The sequence below is a fragment of the Mustela lutreola genome, chromosome 16 (genome assembly GCF_030435805.1).
Source record: "Mustela lutreola isolate mMusLut2 chromosome 16, mMusLut2.pri, whole genome shotgun sequence".
Classification (NCBI taxonomy): Eukaryota; Metazoa; Chordata; class Mammalia; order Carnivora; family Mustelidae; genus Mustela; species Mustela lutreola.
The window spans coordinates 54,286,883-54,304,349 of NC_081305.1; the positions used below are offsets into that span (position 1 = coordinate 54,286,883).

The window sequence follows — 17,467 nt, forward strand, 5'->3', positions numbered from 1 at the left end:
TCATGACCTGAGCCGAAGGCAGCGGCTCAACCCACTGAGCCACCCAGGCGCCCCGGATGCTTTCTTTTTAGAGAAGTTTTTCTTGATGTTTCTAATGAAAACTACTCTACTACCTTCCTCACTCAGGAAGTTCCTGAGTTCCTCAGAACTTCGTTTAATGAGTTCTGCTCATTAAACACGTTCTTAACCACTGAACATTTCCTTTTTCCACTGAACATTTTCAAAAACACTTATTGCCACTAAGTTACAGTTTTGCTTATGGTTTGACTCCTTCACTAGAAGGTAAACTCACTGTAAGCAAAGTTTTGTTTTGTCTTTTTTCACTGTGGTTTCTTGCATGCTTGGAATATTGAGGATATTTAATATTCATCGATATGTTTTCATTTAATCTTGGACAAGCCGAGGGGACAGGAACTCAAAGTTTCATGTTGGCAGTATCAGATTCATCTTACTGAAATATAGCTCTGACCATGTCTCCCCTGTACATGTTCTATCTCCCCTACCAGACTGTAAGCTCCTTTGGGGCAGGATCTGCGTTGGAGTCATCTTTGTATCTCCCACAGTACTTGTCAATACATATTTCTTTTCTTTCTTTCTTTCTTTTTAAATATTTTATTTATTTATTTTTAAAGATTTTTATTTTTATTTTTATTTATTTGACAGAGAGAGAGATCACAAGTAGGCAGAGAGAGAGGAGGGAAGCAGGCTCCCTGCTGAGCAGAGAGCCCAATGTGGGGCTCGATCCCAAGACCCTGAGATCATGACCTGAGCCGAAAGCAGAGGCTTAACCCAGGCGCCCCAATAAATATTTCTTAAATGGAAAACAGCAATAAAAAAATTTCAGGTTAGGCATGTGTTTAGTTGGTGAGATACTGCCAAAGAATTTTCCAAGTGGAAGAACCAATTTACACTTAACGCCAGCAACCTGTGAGTTAGAGGTGCTCCACATCCTTGTCAACGCCTGGTAATAGCTAATTTTTAATTTTAGCCATTCTGGTGTTTTTGTAGTGATACTTTATTGTAGTTTTAATTGCACATTCCTGAAGGGTAATGTTATTTTTATGTTTTTTAACTGAAGTTTAACCAACATACAATGAGGTATTAGTTTTAGGAGTACAATATAGTTGTTCAACAATTCTATATGTACTCTTATAGAGTACATATCTTACAAACCCTTATAGAGTACATATAGAATTGTATATGTGCAATTCAAATAAATTGCCTAACTTCATGTATTAAGAAACTAGATGAAGAAGAATAAACGAAACCCAATGTTAGCAGAAGGATTGAAATAAAAAGATTAAAATGGAGATGATTAAAAGAGAATGGAGCAACAATACTCCATTACTCATCACCTTAACTGTATAGTTTAATTCCCATTCTTTACTTCACTCATCTCCCCACCACCTCTCCTCTTGCAACCACCAATTTGCTCTCCATATTTAAGAGTGTATTTTGGGGGGGCACTTGGGTGGCTCAGTGGGTTAAGCCTCTGCCTTCAGCTCAGGTCATGATCCTGGGGTCCTGGGACCGAGACCCACATCGGGTTCTCTGCTTAGCAGGGAGCCTGCTTCCCTTTCTCTCTGCCTGCCTCTTGGCCTACTTGTGATCTCTCTCTCTGTCAAATAAATAAATAAAAATTTTTTAAAAAATTTGTATTTTTTTTGTTTGTTCATTTGTTTTGTTTCTTAAATTCCAGATTCAGATATCTGATTTGCAAATGTTTTCTCTCGTTCTGTGGGTTGTCTTTTCACAATGTCAAAAATGTCATTAGAAGCACAAAAATGTTCAATTCTGATGAAGTTCAATTTTTTAAATTAACATATAATGTATTATTAGCTCCAGGGGTACAGGTCTGCGAATCGCCAGGTTTACACACTTCATAGTACTCATCATAGCACATACCCTCCCCAATGTCCATAACCCAACCACTCTCTCCCTCTAGCTCCCCCCCAGGAGCCCTCAGTTTGTTTTGTGAGATTAAGAGTCACTTATGGTTTGTCTCCCTCCCAATCACATCATGTTTCATTTATTCTTTTCCCACCTCCCAAACTCTGCATGTTGCTTCTCTACTTCCTTATATCAGGGAGATCATGTGATAGTTGTTGAAGTTCAATTTTTATCTGACTTCGCCATCAGGATAAACTTGGCCTCATTGAATGAGTTAGGAAATATTCCTTTCTCTTTGATCTTTTTGAAAGAGTGTGAGAAGGGGTGGTATTAATTCTCCTTTATTTTTTTTCTAAGGATTTTATTTTTAAGTCATCTCTACAGCCAATATGGGGTTTGAACTTAGAACTCTAAGATCAAGAGTCACATACTCTACCAACTGAGTCAGCCAGGCATTCCCAATTCTTTAAATGTTTGATAGAATTCACCCATGAAACCATCTGATCCTGAGCTTTTCTTTGTTGGGAGGTTTTTGTTTTTGCTTTTGTTTTTGTTTTTTAAGATTTTATTTATTTATTTATTTGACAGAGAGAGAAATCACAAGTAGGCAGAGAGGCAGGCAGAGAGAGAAGGGGAAGCAGGCTCACCACTGAGCAGAGAGCCCTATGCGGGGCTCGATCCTAGGACCCTGGGATCATGACCTGAGCCGAAGGCAGAGGCTTTAACCCACTGAGCCACCCAGGCACCCCTGTTGGAAGGTTTTTGATTACTGATTCAATCTTACTAATTATAGATCTATCAGATTTTCCATTTGTTCATGATTGAGTCTTGCTAGTGTTTATGTGTTTCTAGGAATGTCTTCATTTGTCCAGGTTACCCAGTTTGTTAGTGTACAATTATTCACAGTATGCTTTTATAATCGTTTTTTATTTTGGTAGAATCAGTAATAATGTCCTCACTTTTATTCCTCATTTTGTAATTTGAGTCTTTTACTTTCTTAGTTGCTCTAGGTAAAAGTAGGTCAACTTTGCTGATCTTTTTCAAAGAACCAACTTCTGGTCTTGTTGATTATCTCATTGTTGCTCCATTCTCTTTCAATCATCTCCATTTTAATCTTTTTATTTCAATCCTTCTGCTAACATTGGGTTTCATTTATTCTTCCTCATCTAGACCCTTAATACATGAAGTTAGGCAATTTATTTGAAGTCTTTCTTCCTTTTTAAGGTAAGTATTTATAGCTTTCCACTTCTCCCTGAGCACTGCTTTCACTGCATCCCATGAATTTTGGTATTCTGTGTTTTATCTTTCTTTTGCCTGAGTTATTTTCTAGTTTTCCTTGCGATTTCCTCTTTGACACCCTGGTTGTTTAGGAGTGTGTTTTTTTATTTCCACATATTTGTGAGTTTTCCAGTTTTCCTTCTTGTCATCAATTTCTAGTTTCATTCCACTGTGACCAGAAAAGATGCCCTGAATCATTTCCTTCTTTTCAGATTTATTCAAACTTGTTCTGTGGCAAGAGGAATCCTCCTTCCCCTATTGCAATAATCCTCCTTTTCTTGTTGCAATAATCCTTTTGAACAAAGTTTCTATCTAAATCCATTTATTTTTTTAATGTGGCAGACTGGAGGATGAAGCCCGGCTTTCTCAGCCTGGCTACAGGGGGCCCTTGGAGACCAGATGCCAGCCAGAGTTTCAGAGGGAAAATTAACCTTGTCTCCTTCACCTCAGGTTCCACCTATTGCAAACTGACTGTCCTTGCCCAAAAAGCTGCCAGGTCAGCTCCCACTTCCTTGCTTTGTATCTGATGTTATCACTACCTGGGCTGCTTTTTCCTCCTAGGCTTGGCCAACTCCTGCTTGCCCCTCAGGATGGAGCTTGAAAAGAGTTTCCCCTCAAAATCCTTTTCTAACCCTCTTCCCACCTCTGAGGCAGAGGTCAGAGCTTTCACCCTTGTGTCCTCAGACCATGGGCTCAACTTATCTGTTTAATATCCTATTCCCATCTTTATAGAGGCCTCATCATGCTGTGTTTTAAAGGTTGTGTATTTCTGTCCCTTCCCTGAATCCAATGGATGAACTTGAGCTCTTCTGAGGCCGAAACAGTTATCTTCTTCGCCTTGGTGTTCCCCAAATAGGCATGCAGTAAAAGTTTGGAGAATGAAGAAATGGGAAGAAAAGTAGGGATTTCTCAAGGTGTCCCTCACAGATGTTATGCAAAGTAACGGACTGTACTCAGTTGTTTTGTAACTGGCCAGGAGTGAAGTGGTGTTTGTGGTGACCTTGAAAAGAAGAACTAGAGAAAGTTGGTCATTCTGTTGAAGTATCTGTATGAGTGCAGAGAAGGGTGGCACTAACCCAGTGCTTCTCAAGCAGTGACCTTTGTGCACCAACCTCCCCACTCCATCTACACTTGGCAATGTTCGGAGACATTTTTGGTAGTCAAAGATGAGTAGAGGAAGCTCCTGACATTCTGGGGGTAGAGGCCAAGGCCATTGCTTAACATCCTACAGTGCACAGGACAGCTCCCCACCATGAAGAATCATTCAGTCCCTAATGCCCAAATACCAATAGCATTGAGGTTGTTAAACCATGCCCTAATCCAACACATGGGAAGCTACAGCGCAGGGGGTGGGAATCAGGGAGGAAATGCAGCTTGTCTGAGGAGGTGGATTTGAGGGGGATCTCAAAAGATAAGTATGTGCCATAAAGATGGAGAAACCCCTTTATCCATCTATTGCAGTGAGATGGAACCATGTGAAGGAAGCATGGAGAGCACAACAGGGCATGGATGTTCTGGGAGTGACAAGGATGTGGCTGAGGTGTGTGAAGGATGGTGGTTGAGAGAAAAGGGTGTGGTAGGTGACAGTGAGATTGTGAAAATTCCTGAGTTGCTCTCATTGGAGTTGACCCCTCATCTGGAGGGAGAGGGGCAGTCACAGAAGGATGTTTAGCAGGGGAGGAATAGATGGCCTAATGGGGAACCTAGAGGCTGAGGAGGCAGCTGTTTTAATGGTCCTGGGGAGAAAGGTCAAGAAGACCTGATCCAGGCATGCGGGGGGGGGGGGGGGGGAGGAGATAGATCGGGAACTTGGTGACTCATGGGAATGGGCGATGAGAGAGGGGGAAGTGAAACAAAACCCCTGGATGTGAAGACTTGAAATAGGCCTTACACTTCTCCTTCCTCGCTTGCACATTAATGGCCTTTCCCTGGGACCTCAGGGTTAGTCGCCCACTTGATCAGGGTTGGGTAGACAACTTGATATCGTGCGTCTATAAATTGAAGCCTAGAGGTCATTTGACCAGTCAAAGGATTGCCTGGGCAGCGTTCGGCCCTTGGCTGAGTTCACTTTGACCAGTATCCAAGAGTTGCTCACCACACACTGGGGACAGAGCCTCCCTGTGTGCATTAATTCAGTGCATTCTCAAAACCACCAAATGAGCTAGGAAATGTTGTTATCTTCATTGGAGGGAGGAGCAAGCGGAAGCAGCAACAGGTCAAGTGGTGAAATGGGCATTTGAATAACTTTGAAGAACTTAAGTCATTTTTCTTAATTAAGGGGAAATTCATGTAACATAAACTAGATGATTTTTTCATAAACTAGATGATTTTTATTTATTTATTCCTTTAAAACTAGATGATTTTTTTTAAGATTTTATTTATTTATTTGACAGACAGATCACAAGTAAGCAGAGAGGCAGGCAAAGAGAGAGAAGGGAGGAAGCAGGTTCCCTGCTGAGCAGAGAGTCCGATGCGGGGCTCGATCCCAGGACCCTGAGATCATGACCTGAGCCAAAGGCAGAGGCTTTAACCCACTGAGCCACTCAGGCTCCCCTAAAACTAGATGATTTTAAAGTGAATGATTTAGTGGCATTTAGTACATCCACCATGTTGTGCAACCGCCACCTCTATCTGATTCCAGAACGTTTTAGTCACTCCAAAGAGGAACCCCACACCGACTAAACATTCACCCTTTCCGCAGTCCATGGCAGCCTGTAATCAGCTTTCCATCTCCATGAATTTACTTATTTTACGTATTTCATATAAATGGAATAATGAAATAAGTAGCCTTTGTGTCTGGAGTACCCCACTTAGCATATTTTTGAGGTTCATGCACATCATATGTATCAGGACTTCAGCCTTTTTTTATGGCTGAATAATACTCTGTTTTAGGGATAGACCACATTTTGTTTTTGCATTCATCCGTTGATGGGCATTGGGTTGTTTCCACGTTTTGGCTACTATGAAGGGGCTTAAACATTTAACCAGTGTCCACTACCAACATCACAAAAACCACTTAGACGGTCTCTAGACCCTGTGATTAAAGATTAAAGCAATGGTGGAGAGATTAATGTGATCTCCTTCCAGAGGAGGGAGCTGCAGAGTCTTCCCCAGGATAGCAGGAAGGGGTGGAAGAAGGCTTAATGCTGCAAGTTGGGCCTTGAGTACTATTGGGGCACTTTATACCATGGCCAAGGGGACCTCATGGCTTCCAGTGGGGGAGGAAAAGATGCAGACTCATGAGATTCAGGAAGCGATTCAGACAGTGACCTCTTAGAGGAACAGCCAGAGAGGAGTGTAAATTGGAGAAGAGGAAGAGACCTGTTTCACCAGATCCCAGTGAGTGCCAGACCAGAAATTGTGCCCTGGTGGGACATTGCAGTTAATGGAGACATGGGAGCATGATGCCCTCCTTGCTAAGATGGTGGGTACCAGACAGCATGTCCTGTGGAACATTCCCACATCCTGGAGGGAGAACCTAGGGGAGAACCAGACATGAGGAAAGACATGGAGCCAGTCTGGGATGCATTGAAAGTGAGGAGCCTGTGGTCCTTCAGTGAGACATGTCCAAGAAAACATGCAGGTTTAGAGTCCAGGAGAGAGCTCTGGGGTAGAAATACAAGCTGGAGGCCCCAGCAGAGCCCAGGCATGTTGTCCCCTTGCACCTGAGTGGTAGGCATTTCAGAGGTTTCCTGAGCCCACTTCATGGGTTGTGTCCAAGGCTGAGTTCTAAAAGCACAGGGCCAGACATAGTCCCTGCCCTGGGGGAGCTTAGAGTTGGTGGAAATCAGAGTTAGATAATTACAAGGATAATATTTTTAAAATCTTTTTAAATTTTTGTTTATTTATTTGAGAGAGAACATGTATGAGTTGAGGTGGGCAGAAGGAGAAAGAAAGAAAGAGAAGCAGACTCCCCTGAGCCTGGTACTAGGCTTGGTCCAGACCATGAGTTCATGACCTGAGTGGAAACCCCATCTTTTAAAAAAAATCTTAATGTAAATTCTGTTAAAGAGTACTATTCAAACAGAAAAGGGCACAAACCACAAATGTTTTACTCAAAAATGTTTCAGAGAGTGACCACATCTGAGCAGTTAGGACCCAGATCAAGATACAAATCATTACTGGAAGACCTCAGGAGGGCCCCACTGGACCCTTCCTGTCACTACCCCCCAATGGCAACCAGTATCTACACTTCCAATGGCAAAGATTAGTTTTGTCTGTTTCTTTTTTAAAAATTATTTTTATTAACATATATTGTATTATTTGCCCCAGGGGTACAGGTCTGTGAATCATCAGGCTTACACACTTCACAGCACTCAGCATAGCACATACCCTCCCCAGTGTCCATAACCCCACCACCGTCTCCCTCCTCCACTCCCCCCAACAACTCTGTTTGTTTTGTGAGATTAAGTGTCTCTTATGGTTTCTCTCCCTCCTGATCCCATCTTGTTTTATTTTTTCCTTCCCTACCCCACAAACCCCCCACCCTACCTCTCAAACTCCTCGTATCAGAGAGATCATATGATAATCATCTTGGTTTTGTCCGTTTCGAAACCTCACATCAAAGATGTCACATAGTGAAGACTCTTGCGTCTGGATTATTTCACATTATGTCTCTAAGCTTCTCACGTGTTGTACAGAGCTGTTATTTTCTTTTTCCATTGTGTGAATACGCTGCAGTCTATCTACCTTACTGTTGATGGGCATTTGGGTGGGTTCAATTTTTTCCTGGCAGCCACAGCTGCCATGAACGTTCTCGTACACATTCGGTGAATGCTTCTTTGAACTTGTGCTGGACACACACCTTGGAATGAAATTGCTGGCTCCATTCTCAGTGTCAGTCGAGAGTGACCAGCATTCTCCCAAGGGTCTTGTACCAGTTCTCACTCCCCTCCCCCTTGACAATGTAGGAGAGTTCCAGTTGCTCCTCATCTTCACCAACACTGACATTTTTACACAAGGGCCATGCTAACCTTCTCGGGTTCTTTCCAATTTTAGGATAGGTGCTGCTGAAGCATACTTGATATTCTTTAAGAAAAAAATGTCATTGTGGCAATGTAGACACAACTTACAATCTACTGTTTCAAGTGCACATTTAGTGGCATGAACTGCATTTACATTGAGCAATTGTCGTTATCATCTGTCCCTAGAATGGGTAAAATTCTATACCCATTAACCATTAATTGTCCATCCACATCCCCAACCCCTTTTTAAATAATGGGTTTTTTTTTTAAAGATTTATTTATTTATTTGACAGAGAGAGAGATCACAAGTAGGCAGAGAGGCAGGCAGAGAGAGATGAAGGGAAGCAGGCTCCCTGCTGAGCAGAGAGCCCAATGTGGGACTCGATCCCAGGACCCTGAGATCATGACCTGAGCCGAAGGCAGCGGCTTAACCCACTGAGCCACCCAGGCGCCCAATAATGGGTTTTTAAAGTACTCCATTTTATTGTAGTTTAAAAAAACATAAATTTTATCATCTTAAATATTTCTAAGTGCGTGGTACAGTAGCATTAACTACATGTACATCATTAAGCTCTAGGAAGTGTTCATCTTGCAGAACTGAATCCCTACCTACTGAAAGCTGTTTCTTGTTTCCCCTCCCATAATCCCCCTTTACCTTCTGTTTCTAAGAATTTGGTTACTTTAGATACTTCGTATAACTCGTCTCATGCTGTGTTTGTCTTTTGGTGATGGCTTATTTCACTTGGTGTAGTGTCTTCAATACTTGATGTTCTTGATACCATTTTTACTATTTTAATCATAGTGGTGGCTGTGCAGTGACCTAGCACTGGGGTCTTTACTTGCATTTTCTTGAAAGCTACTGACATTAAACACCTTTCTATATGCCTATGGGCCCTTTGAATATCTCGCTTTTTTATTAGGTTGTGTGCCTTTTTCTTACTGATTTTTGGAAGATTCTTATATATTCTTTTTATACTGTGAATGAATCCTTCGTTAGACACTTGTATTGGGAAATATCTACTCCTGCCAGAGTTACATTCAGAAATATTTTTACTTTTAAAAATAATACAAAGAAAAACAAAACAAAAGACAAAATAATACATGTTCAAAAGCTGATCTCTCCCTCCATCCTGAGGTAAACTTAACACATAAGGATTTGCTTAACAATGCCAATGGTGCATTTTTTCCCCACTGAACAATGTACCTGATGAATATTATTCCCCATTTCACAGAGAAGGGAACACAGGGAGACATGGGGAGGTAAAGTGCCTCGCCTGATGTTTGAAATCAGGAATCTGTTATTTTCTGCCACTCTAAAAAGTGTCACATTCCAATTTATAAACTTTGGTTCTGAAGGCTGTCAACTCCTAAGGAATCAGTATCTGCTATATGTTTCTTCAGAGATGTCCTGTCCAGGCTCCAGTCAGAGCTGGCTCTCCTGGAGGCAGGGATCAGGTTGGGGTTATCATTTCTGGATCTTGATCTCTGCATACTCAGTGGTCTCCTGTTTCTGAAAGTTGTGCGAGTTCAGCCCGTGGAAGCTGAGGCTGGCGTAGTAGAGCTCCTGCTCCTTCTCTGAGGGGGAGGTGGCGGCAGCTGGGGGCAGGTGGTCTGAGGGGCTGGCTGAGCAGCGTTTGCTCAGGTGATCCTGAGTGGAATGAATGAAAGTCATTGGAGCTGCCCTTTGGGTCTGGAGAAGGGAAGAATGGGCTGGGGTGCACTTACTCATTTATCCACTTCCTGCCCATTTCCTGAGCATTCATCCATCCATTCATTCATTCACTCATTCATTCATTTGTATCTTTAACAAATTTTTATCATGATGACATTGAATCCTTACAACTCCCCCCACTCCCCTGTGGATGGTATAACTGTTGTCCTCATTTTATAGATATTAAAACAGAGTAAGCAAGGTCAAGAAACTCTTCAGCACACATAATCTCTGATCTCAAACAGCCTATCAGGACAAGGAGACAGTACCAAATTGTCACACGCACGCGCACACACACACACACACACACACTAAAATTGTAACTTATGATCTGGTACACAGGAGCAGCATCGACCCAGGGGCTCACACGATGCTGGGAACGTGCCTGTGATTATTACAGGGAGGCATGGTGACGGTCTGCCTGCATAGGGCAGAGGGATATTCAAACTGGAGCGTGAAAGGTGAATTAGGGATCTGGCTAGTGCAAATGAGGAAGGTCAAAGGAAATCATGTGTGCAAAGGCACAAAGTTACAGAAAACGAGCCCTGCCTGGGGTTAAGGAGCTACTTTTGTGGGCAGGGGAAGGAAGTGGGCTGGAGAGCTCAGCAGAGGACAGGTCATGGGACACCAGACCAAGGAAACTGTACTACATGTCCCATACGGTAGCTCCTAGCCACATGCGGTTACTGAACACATAAAACATGGAGATTCTGAGCGGAGGTGTGCCATGAGTGTGAAACATACCCTGGATTTCAAAGACTTAGTATGAAAAGAAGAAGAAGGAGTGGGGTAAGAGGAAGAGGAAGAAGGGGAAGAAGAAGGAGAAAAAGAAGAAGGAGAGGAAGAGAAGAAGGAGAAGGAGGGGAAGGAGGGGAAGGAATAATTCAGACTATCTCATTAATAATCTGTACATTGATTCTGATGATATGATGGTAAAATAATATTTTGAATGTATTGGGTTAAATAATATATTACATTAAAACTGATCTCATATTTCTTTCTATTTTTTAAATGTGGCCATTAGTAAATTTTAGCCATGTACATGGTTCATATTATCTTGTTGAACCATGCTGATTCAGACAGTGGGGTCACAGGTGTTTGGGTAATTTCTTGCCCAAAGCTTGGGAGGTAAGGTGGAGAGGTGGCGTCGTGGAGGTAAAGCACAGAAAGTGGCCTAGGAGGGAGACAGCGAGGGCTCAGCAGGGAAGGGGCTAAATGAAAAAAAAAAAACAAAAACAAACAAAAAAAAACTTTGCTAAAAGGGAAATGGGTGGAACTTACTGGGTCTTGCTGATGGACGGGAGGGGAGAAGAAAAGGGGGCTCTCGGGTCTCTGAGTTGAGCCCAGCCGGAAATCCCGAGGGAGGACCAAATTTGGAGGGTCCATGATGGACTCACCTTTTAGCATGCTGAGTGAGCCACGCCATGGTCCATCCCAGGAGAGGTGTGTCCAGGAGGGACACCAGATAGAAAGAGATGCCCAGCCACTCACCTGGGAGACCATTTTTGAGGCTGGATGGAGGCCATCCCTGCACACTGCTTTCCTGGTTGACTTCTGCCTGTAGGTCTTCACTCTGAGGGGAGAGATCAGAGCCTTTCAGCCTGGCTGCTCACAGCTGGGAGCCTGGAAGGATGACTGACTGAGGCAGGGCAGGAAGGCTGCCATCTGGCTACAGAAACTAGGAGGAGAATGCATGTTCTCTTCTCCCTGACAGTGGGAACCCCGTGTGGGAACAAATCACTCCCAGCCTCTATGTCAGGGGCTAGATTCCTGATGCACTTGGACAAATTGTGTCCCCTCTGGCTGCATCACTTCCCCAGGTTTCTTCAGCTCTGGGCTTCGAGTTTGGGAGATTCTTTGGGTCACCCAACCTCAGGAGGCCTTCACTCAAAGCAGAGCCCGCACTCACATGAAGAAGATGATGAGGTAGAGACAGAGAGCAAGCAGGGTTGTGACACCAGCTCCCCAGATGGCCCCCTGAATCACACCTGTCCTGGCCCCGGGTCTCCCTGCAGATAAGAGACCTGGGGTAAACTCCAGTCCTGCTAAGGCACTTGAGCACCCAGCCTTCTGGAATCCATGACCCAGGGGTGTGCCTATAGCTACCCAGGACTGGATCCTTTGTCCCCACCCCTCTATGTGACCCCAGCCCCCTGTTCCCCTAGCCCTTCCCTCAATCCCTCTCCTCTTCAACCTATGGATGACTCTGACCTCTAGTGCCCCTTTGCCCAAGTCAGAACCACTTGTCTCTTCAATGTCTTCATGCGCCCTGATTCATGCGCCCCCTTCCCCGGGCATTGCTCGTCATAACTCCCTGACCTGGCAGTAGCAGGATAGCCATGCTCTGTTTCCCGTGGGCATTCCAGGCCTCACAGCTGAGTCTGAGGCTGGAGCCCAGTGGCCCGCTGAGGCTCAGGGAGCTGTTGGCCCAGGATCCCACAGAGCTGGAGGTGAGGGTCCAGGAGGTATTGCTGTGGTTCCCCTCCAGCAGCTCCTCCCCCAGCCGCCAGTGCACAGAAGGGGGCAGCTGGGATTGAGCTGAGCAGTGGCAGTGCATGTCCTCGCCCTCCCAGGAGCAGGAGGGACCAAACAGCTTCAGGGGGGCTGTGGGCAGACAGCAGAGAGATCAGAGGAGGCCAACCTCCCCAGCGCCCAGGCATCCTTCCCAGATATGTCCCAACTCACTCTTCACAAGGAGGCTCACGGATGCTTCCAGGGAGCCCAACAGGTGCTGAGCTTGGCAGATGTATCTCCCATGGTTCACCAGTTCCACCCGGGGAAACTCCAAGATCCCAGGATTTGAGGGTTGTGAGGGCTGCAGAGTCAGGCTATCCCGGGTCCAGCTCACCCTGGCAGGAGGGTTGCTGTCATCGATGCAGACCAGGCGCAGGGGCTGGCCCTCCTGGACTGGGAGAGACGAGCCATTGCTCAGAGCCTCAGGTCCTGGCAAGACAGAGAGAAAGCTAAGCCCTGGTCCTCACTGGGGGTATTGCCTCTCTCTCAATCTCTCTCTCTCTCTCTGTCTCTTTTCCTCACATCATGTATATCTGTTTCTTCTCTTCCAGCACGTGATTGAACCATGATCATGAGGTCAGCTGAAGGGGACAGGACTGAGAGCAAGCACCCATGTACAGAGGCCCATGTACATTCTGTCTTTCTCTAAGTTCACTAAGATTTGTCTAATTTAGTTGTGTCTGAGAGTTCACAGTCTTGCGAGAGAGATACCCAGAATCAGGTGTCATAGAGCAGTGTGATGTGTTTTGTGATGGGGGTACATTGTGCTCAGGGGAACCCTGAAGATGGGAATTCAGTGAGACTGTCAGGGCATGGAGGGCTTCCTGGAGGAGAAGAGGCTAAAGTAAAGCATGAGAGGGGCCAGGAGCTAGCATGGAAGGACATTGCTGGAGGCTGGCACAGAAAGTGTAGCCGCAGCTAAGGTGTGAAATGGCTCTGCATGCTCAGGGAAAAGCGGGCAGTCTGTAAGGCTTGAATGAGTGTTGACATATGACATTGCTGAGGATTCAAAAATAATAATAGATTAGGGAAATAATAGATTAGGGAAATAATAATAGATTAGGGAAACCACAGTAACAGTGGTTTATTGGTATGTGTTTAACAACCAGCTCATTGGGGAGGAGGAGGGGAGAAAAAAAAAGTCTTGATTTGCCAATTTCCTTGGTGTAAATACTTCCCTGTTGGCTGATTTCAAGCACCCGACTAAATGTCACTGAACTCAGAATTGGGAAAACATGGACACAATTGGCTCTTGCCTGCCAGTGAGAACCAACTCCAGTATGTCACTGAAAGCAACGCCTCCCTCAAAAAACCATGTTTTTGTCTAACAAAGTCACCATATGCTAAGTCAAAGGGCCACTATTAGGCTGGAAATAAACCCTTTCAAGTAACACACAGCTGATCTCCTTCATGGAAAAAGAGCTTCTTCAGATCATTAAGAAAAAGTCCACAAAGAAATACAAATGACTCTTAAGCATAATGAAAGCTACACAACCTATTTACAAAATGATTATTCAACTTAAAATAACAGTGAATTCACTTAAGATATCAGCAAGGATGAAAATGTTCAGCAGGTTGAGATTATAAAAACAACGGCTTCTATGCAGTATGATTCAGCAGTAACTGTAGAAATTGCAAACATACCCATTGATTTGGGACTTTTCTAGGAAATTATCTTACAGACACATGTATACATATGGAAGATGTTTATACAAGTTATTTGTTTCTGTATTATTTGCCTTAACAAAAGTCTGGAAACACCATGGCTTTCCACCAGTGGGGACTCATTAAGTAGTTCGCAGTATAATATACTTCTAATTGGAAGACCATGGAATCCTCAGTAAGAATGAAGAAGCTTTCCTATGAATGCATAGAGAAAGTAATGTACCAATGTCACTTACTTAGTTGGGACAAATGCATCATGGTGGTGTTAATACTTTCAAAGACAAGGGAAGATAGATGAGGGCTTTATAGAAACTCTGTACAATGTAAACTTAAAATTACTCCACCATGAAAAGTTTATTAAAAAATAATAGCTAAGTGAGAGGCACCTGGGTGGCTTAGCCAGTTAAGCGACCAAATCTTGATTTAGCCTCAGGTCTTGATTTCAGGGTCCTGGCACTAAGCCCAGCCCTGAATGGTTGGGATCTGGGCTCAGTGGGGTTTCTGCCTGAAGATTCTCTCTCTCTCCCTCTTCCTCTGCCTCTCCCCCAGCTCAAATGCATGTGTGCATGTTCTCACTCTAAAATAAATAAATAACTCTTTAAAAAAATAATAGCTAAGTGAAATAAGTCAGCTGGAAGAAAGACAAACACCAGGTGATCTCACACATATGTGGAATTTAAGAAACAAAACAAAAGAGCAAAGGCAAAAAGAGAGAGAGAGAAATCAAGAAACAGACTCTTAACTATACAGAGCAAACTGATCATTTCCTGGAGACGAGGAAGAGGGGTGAGGGGGAAATAAGGAGATTGAGAAGGGCACTTGTGATGAGCCCCAGGTGAGGTATGGAAGTGATAAATCACTATATTATACACTTGAAACTAATGTTGCATTATATGTTGACTAAATGGAATTTGAATGAAAACTTAAAAAATAATAGAGATGCAAAGGAGTTATATAGCATGGTGTGTACGTATGTGTGTGTTTTTTTAAATGTAGATGTATAGATTGTATTTGGAAAAATAACCAAGAGGGGAGGTACACAGGTGCCAAAGACTATTTTATTCTTACTCCATTTTGCTGGGGACTGGATCATGTTCTCTTTAAGCTCATGTGTCTAAGCCCTACCATCCAATATGGTGGTATTTGGAGGTATTTGGATGAGTCTTTGAGGGTGATTAGGGTTAGGTGAGGTCATGAGAGTAGGGGCCTTGGAAGGTATCAGGGCTCTTTTTCTTTTTTAAAAAGATTTTATCTATTTATTTGTCAGAGAGAGAGAGAGCACAAGCAGAGGAAGCAGCAGAGGGAGAGGGAGAGGGAGAAGCAGGCCCATCGCTGAGCAAGGAGCCCAAGGCAGGACTTGATCTCAGGACCGTGGGATCACGACCTGAACCGAAGGCAGACACTTAACAAACTGAGCCACCCAGGTGCCCCTGGATTAGTGCTCTTATAAGAGGAGACACCAAAGAACTCACTTTCTTTTAGTTGTGTGAGAGAAAACAGTGCCAGAAAGCAGCTGTTTAAAAAGAAGTGAGCTCTCATTGGGAACCAAACTGGCTGGCACCTTGACCTTGGACCTGCCTCCGGAAATGTGAGGAATGAGTGTCTGAGGCTTAAGCCCCTCTGTCTGTGGTATTTCGTTATGGCAGCCCAAGCAGACCAAAACGCATTTTGTGTTTACTGTTTTAAACAATAATACTATGATGTGGAAGGGAATTGCAGGAGTAGGTGGGATCCAGATCCTAAGGGGAATGAAGGGAGATTTGCAGGAGAACGTAGCTGGGACACTGGGGATGGCCACCCCCATCAGGCACAGAGATCATGCAGTGCCCTTGAGAGCCGGGTCAGCGGTGGGGAGAAACCAGTTTCTACCTTGAGGAGCCAGTGGGCTGCTCCCCACCTCTGCTGCCCCCACACCTGAACCTTTCTCCCACCTGAGTTCTGAAACCCCAGCTCTGCTCTGAAGGATGGAGACAGATGCCATTTGCATCACAGCCCAAGATGAGAGATTGTACCCTACCTGTACCTTCTCTTCGGAACACACTGATGGTCAGGTTCTGGGGTGCATCTGAACAGATAGATAGACACAATTGTTTTCAGAGGCAGAAGGTCGGTGTTGGCCCTTTTCCCCCAGAAACTTCAGAAATGAGAAAGGGATGGAGTCTGGTGTTTTCTTTCCTTCCTCCCCAGGATTCAAGAACCTGCCCACCCAACACCCCCAGCCCTCAGGGACCCTGGCACCCTGGCCTGGCACTCACAGGACACGTTGAGCTGGACAGTCCTCTCTGTGCTCACACCAGCTCCAGGGAAGTTCACTCGACAGGTGAGGTTGGTGCCGTGGTCTTGGGGCCTCGGGGTGAGAGTGAGCTCGGGGGAGTGGGGAGCCTTGGAGCCCCAGGAGGGGAGGGCGACTCCGATCCAGGAGAAGGTGGGGGGTGTCCCCCTCTCACAGGCCCATGGCACGCTACAGGTAATGTTCTTGGGGTGGCCAGATTCTAGGGGCCCCTGGATGTGGATGTCAGGTGTCTGTGTCAGAGCTGAGGAGGAGAGAGAGATCCTGTGGTGGGACCCTGAGTGTGCCCTTAGAAGCAGCCTCCACCCCAGGCCAGCTGTCTCCTCCCCAGCCAGGATGGAGATCAGGGGGTCCTTCCCAGCCCTGCCCCAGGAGCCCTCGAGATCCATGCATGGGAATGTGTCCTCTCTTGAAGCCCATTCCTTACCCGTCACAAACACGGAGAGCTGATTCTGCAGGTAATTATATCTCACCGAAGACCCTCTCTCCACCCTAAAGAAGTATGTCCCCGAGTCCCTTCTCTGTGCATCTCTGATGTCCAGGGAGCACTCGCAGGCCTGGAGGTTTCCAAGGAGGCGGAATCGGCCCTGGGTCTCCTCCTGCACTTTACGACTTGGGTTGTTTGTGGCCACTGGAGCATCGTGGTGTGAATTGGCTCCTTTCCGGAACCAGTAGCCATAAGCTGGTTCATTATTAGTGTATTCATGGGGGTGGGAGCAGCGGCAGGGTACAGAGGTGCACAGGCCCTCCTGCACCATCAGGGATTCCTGCACCTGCATCTGGTATCTTGTATACTGATCCAGGGACCCTGTGGAGAATCGAGGGTGAGTGGCAGCTCCAGCCCACTGGGCCCCCTCCCCTCGGCCCACTCACCTGCCCATAGCAGAGACAGCAGCAGCGGCAGCATCTTTGGGGTGAGAGTCATGGAGCTGCCACAGGACAGAGAGGAAGCCCCAATACGAAGGCCAAGGCTAATGTCTGAAAAGTGACTGACCACAGAAGAGGAAGTTGGTGCTAGAACACTGGCGATGACAGCATGGACCTTGAAGACTAACAACTTCTACTTTCCAGATGGGGTCCCAGCCACCCACCCCCCAGTCCCTATCTGCGGCCTCAGGAAGTCCCAGGAAGGCAGGGACTACCTGGCCAATTACA

General features: G+C 45.2%; 1 protein-coding gene and 1 non-coding gene across 2 annotated transcripts; both read right to left on the minus strand.

Annotated features, from left to right (window-relative positions):
• Positions 1-8,083: 8,083 nt before the first annotated feature.
• LOC131819010 (U6 spliceosomal RNA) lies at positions 8,084-8,186 on the minus strand. Its single transcript, XR_009349015.1, has one exon. It is a non-coding gene; the product is annotated as a U6 spliceosomal RNA (small nuclear RNA).
• A 978-nt stretch (positions 8,187-9,164) lies between these two features.
• LOC131817555 (sialic acid-binding Ig-like lectin 13) lies at positions 9,165-17,308 on the minus strand. Its single transcript, XM_059151056.1, has 9 exons — positions 17,186-17,308; positions 16,740-17,120; positions 16,278-16,556; positions 16,040-16,087; positions 12,529-12,750; positions 12,163-12,447; positions 11,753-11,852; positions 11,335-11,416; positions 9,165-9,780 (listed from the first exon to the last, which is right to left on the minus strand). Exons 1-9 carry the CDS (start codon positions 17,235-17,237, stop codon positions 9,598-9,600), a joined length of 1,632 nt encoding a protein of 543 aa, XP_059007039.1. The 5' UTR covers positions 17,238-17,308; the 3' UTR covers positions 9,165-9,597.
• Positions 17,309-17,467: the final 159 nt, after the last annotated feature.